Below are 3,275 nucleotides of genomic sequence, written 5' to 3' on the forward strand. Positions count from 1 at the left end.
TCTTATCTGTCCAGTCATCATAGCAAATTAATGGTGCTCTTTCAGCGTCGCCTTTTTATCGCTGCCCGGAGAGCACCCGAGGGGAAAGAATAAGCAAAATATTAAAATACTGCATAAATCACAATTTTAGATAGCAGGGAACTGTATGCAGTAAAAGAAAAAAAAAAACTGTGCCCAACAACCTTTTTGTCCTTTAAATTGACTGTCTTCAGAGTTTCTGGTAGAAACTGACTTTTGCTTGTCATAGTTGCTCTAAATTGGGTATGTTTTATCAGCAGTACCAAAGCTTTGTTTTCAAATTCTGGACCTCTCCAAGTTTAAAATGTAGTCTCACTAGTTGTATGGAATGCTGCTGTTCCAAAAAGCCTCTCTTTCTGATATTTGCCAAACTTGTATTTGATTTGGAATACCAAAAGCAAGTGTTATTTGTAATCATAATCATAATCATAAAAGTGGTACCTCTTAGAGACTACTAAAATTGGAGAGAGGGCCTATGGCAGTTAAGGCTTGGAGTAACAAGACAAACTTCTCCATCTGCAAAACTTCCTCTTATGCCTGGACAGGCAAAAGGAGACAAATGTCCATAGGTTACAACCAAAATGACTTCACAGCTGGTCAAACCAAAACACATGTAAGTATTCCATACCTACCCACACCCCCAAAACTATTAGGTAGCACAGTACTAACATAACAATCCAAAGACCTTTAATTTTTCATTTTCCTTAACTGTTCAAGAGGATAAGGTACCCATATTTGCAAAGATTATCACTAGGAACCCAAATTGAATCCAGTAAAAGTCTAAAATACATGTATATTTAGAATACATATGCATGCATATGTTAGCAATCAAAGATCACTATGAACAAACATATACATGCAGTATTTGTTCACTTTCAAATGAGAGAACTTTCAAGCATTTTTGATAGTTAATAAATCACAGCATTCAAATAAGCCACTAAAATGTTTTATGACCTATAACACAAGTGTAGCTTCAGCAATTAGTTCCAATGCTTTAATCTTCAATTATATGAGGTGGACATAGAAGAAAGAAAAAAAATTTAATGTAGCTAATTGAGAAGATAACAAAGTATTCCCAAGTAGAATCAGATGGTCTTTGTGCCATACAATCAATTAATATTAATTATTTATTAACAACCTAGACAGCTATGAACTAAAAAGCATTTGCATTTAATGATGTTTATAATCATATCTTATAATAAGCAGCTTTACTCTATAACATACAACATTTAAACAGAGACCCGATGACTTTAGTACTAAAAAGTAAAAGGCAATTAATTGAAAACATTATTTATCACTGAAAAAAAAAAGGAAATCTTAAAAACAAACAAAAAACGGTATCTCTATTTGATTAAAACTATTCCGGGCCAAAAGTTAAGTCCTAATCTTTGCTTTAACCCAAGTTACTTAGAATAGGTACTGAAGAATAAGAGAAGAAACCCACTAAGTAAGAGTTAGTGCCATGTCTGAAAAGCGAAGATTGTACATATATATACAGTTAATATCTAAATACTTAACTGTAGCAATAACCTCGACCTCATTTCACGCTAGATAAGTTGATTGATAAGATTTAATTTTCAACTATTCCAAACAGAATTTTCAACATATGGGGTAAGGTAAATGTGGTTAATAACCAAGGGGCAAGGGATACTAATAAAGGCTGATCTTAAAATTACATGATAATTAATTTTAAACGAGTTGCCAGACTTTAAACACACTAAGAAATGGACACACCACAGGGATGGCAGAAAATAAACTACTAGTAAGGCTGTTTCTCCTTTTCGGCCAAAGCGTTGAAGTCATGTCGCAGGGCGACAAAACACCATTGGTGGGATTTTCCCCAGGACAAGAAAAGTTGACTGAGTTGAGGTCCGGGAGGGTGTGCTTTTGGGGCAGGTGCCTCCGACCGCACGGTCCCGAGTACCACCCAGGCCCCGGGACGCCGCGGACGGGGGTCAGTCTCTGCACCCACCGCCCGCAACTGGCAGCTTCCGCGCAGGGAAGTGACGGGAGGCCCCTCCCCGCGAGGACTCCGCGCACCTCCCGGGCCAGACGCGACCCGAACCCCAGCTTCGCGGTGTCCCGCCGACGCAGCCGACCAGCCTCGGCCCCGGGGCGCGACCTGCAGGGCGGAGCCGCACAGCCGCCCGCTGCAGAGGCGCCAACTTTTACACCTACTTTTTGTTTCGCTTCGGCTTTGCCGTGACTCTGGCACCGCCCCGGACCCGGCCCCAGACCCCGATTTTCTACCGCCACGGGACGCCGCCTCCTCGCCTCGCGGTCGCCACCCGTTTTTCGGAGAACGAACTTCTCACCAGCTCGCTAACTGTGGCTCCCAGGAGTAGCCCCACGTCAGTCACAACAACAGTGATGATCACGACAATAATAATCGCCTGGAGGAGCGGGACCGCCCCGGCAGGCTAGAAGATAAAGCAGCGGCGACTAACTGCGTGCGGGAGTCGGAATTAGAAAGAAAGTCGGGAGCGCGAAGGCTGAGCCGGGCAAGACAGTAGTTTTCCTCGCAGCCTTTTTCTTGCCCGGAGTTCGGGCCGTGTGTCTGTCAGCTGTCTGTGACCGTTGTCTCCCCAGTTGCGCAGGGAAAGTTTGACAAATCCGGGGAGCCGGGAGCGGATTTCCCCGAGCCTCCCTCCCTTTCCCGCCCCGCGCGCCCCCCTTCCCAGGAATAATCCCACCAAGTCCCGGCCCCGCGTGCAAACTTACGTTTGATCTGCCGGGGTTTGCTCTGCTTGCGCCGGGACATCTCGGCGGCGGCCGCAGCCACTGGGGCTCCCGCGGAGCCTGCGGTCGGGGCTGCCGCTCCCTCGGCTCCCGCCGCCGCCGCCGCCGGCCAGGCTCGGGCCGCCGCCGGCCGGACTCCAGGTGCTCCGGGCGCGCGGGATCCGGACGTGGGGCTCCTCCGGGAGCCGGGGATCCACGTTTGGAGATGAGCAGGCAAATGAGAGGAGAGCGGGGGACAGAGGGAGTGACAGCGCGGAGGGGAGGGGGAGAGTGGAAGAGAGACGGGGGCTGGAGGGCAGAGAAAGGGAATTTACAAATGAACGGTCAGGGAGAGAGAAAAGGGGAAAGGGGCGCGCGGAAAGAAGGACGAGAAGGAGGGAGAGAAAGGAGGGCGAGCAGAGGGGAGAGGGGGAGAGCGGGGCGGAACGCGCGGAAGGAGGAGCGCGCTGGCTCTCCCCTCTCGGGCTTGCGGGGCAAATACTCGAGCGCCGCCGCCGCCGCCGCCGCCGCCGCCGCCG

General features: G+C 48.4%; 1 protein-coding gene across 1 annotated transcript in view; it reads right to left on the reverse strand.

Moving 5' to 3' along the window:
- ZFPM2 (zinc finger protein, FOG family member 2) overlaps nt 1–2,796 on the reverse strand; it is a 435,319-nt gene extending 432,523 nt beyond the window's left edge. Inside the window, exon 1 of the mRNA XM_004679663.1 lies at nt 2,740–2,796. Within this exon, the coding sequence (XP_004679720.1) occupies nt 2,740–2,779 (40 nt within the window). The 5' untranslated portion in view covers nt 2,780–2,796. The remainder of the gene's footprint in view (nt 1–2,739) is intronic.
- Nucleotides 2,797–3,275: the final 479 nt, after the last annotated feature.

This window comes from Condylura cristata, unplaced genomic scaffold, assembly GCF_000260355.1.
Source record: "Condylura cristata isolate star-nosed mole 26May11 unplaced genomic scaffold, ConCri1.0 scaffold00009, whole genome shotgun sequence".
Taxonomy (NCBI): Eukaryota; Metazoa; Chordata; class Mammalia; order Eulipotyphla; family Talpidae; genus Condylura; species Condylura cristata.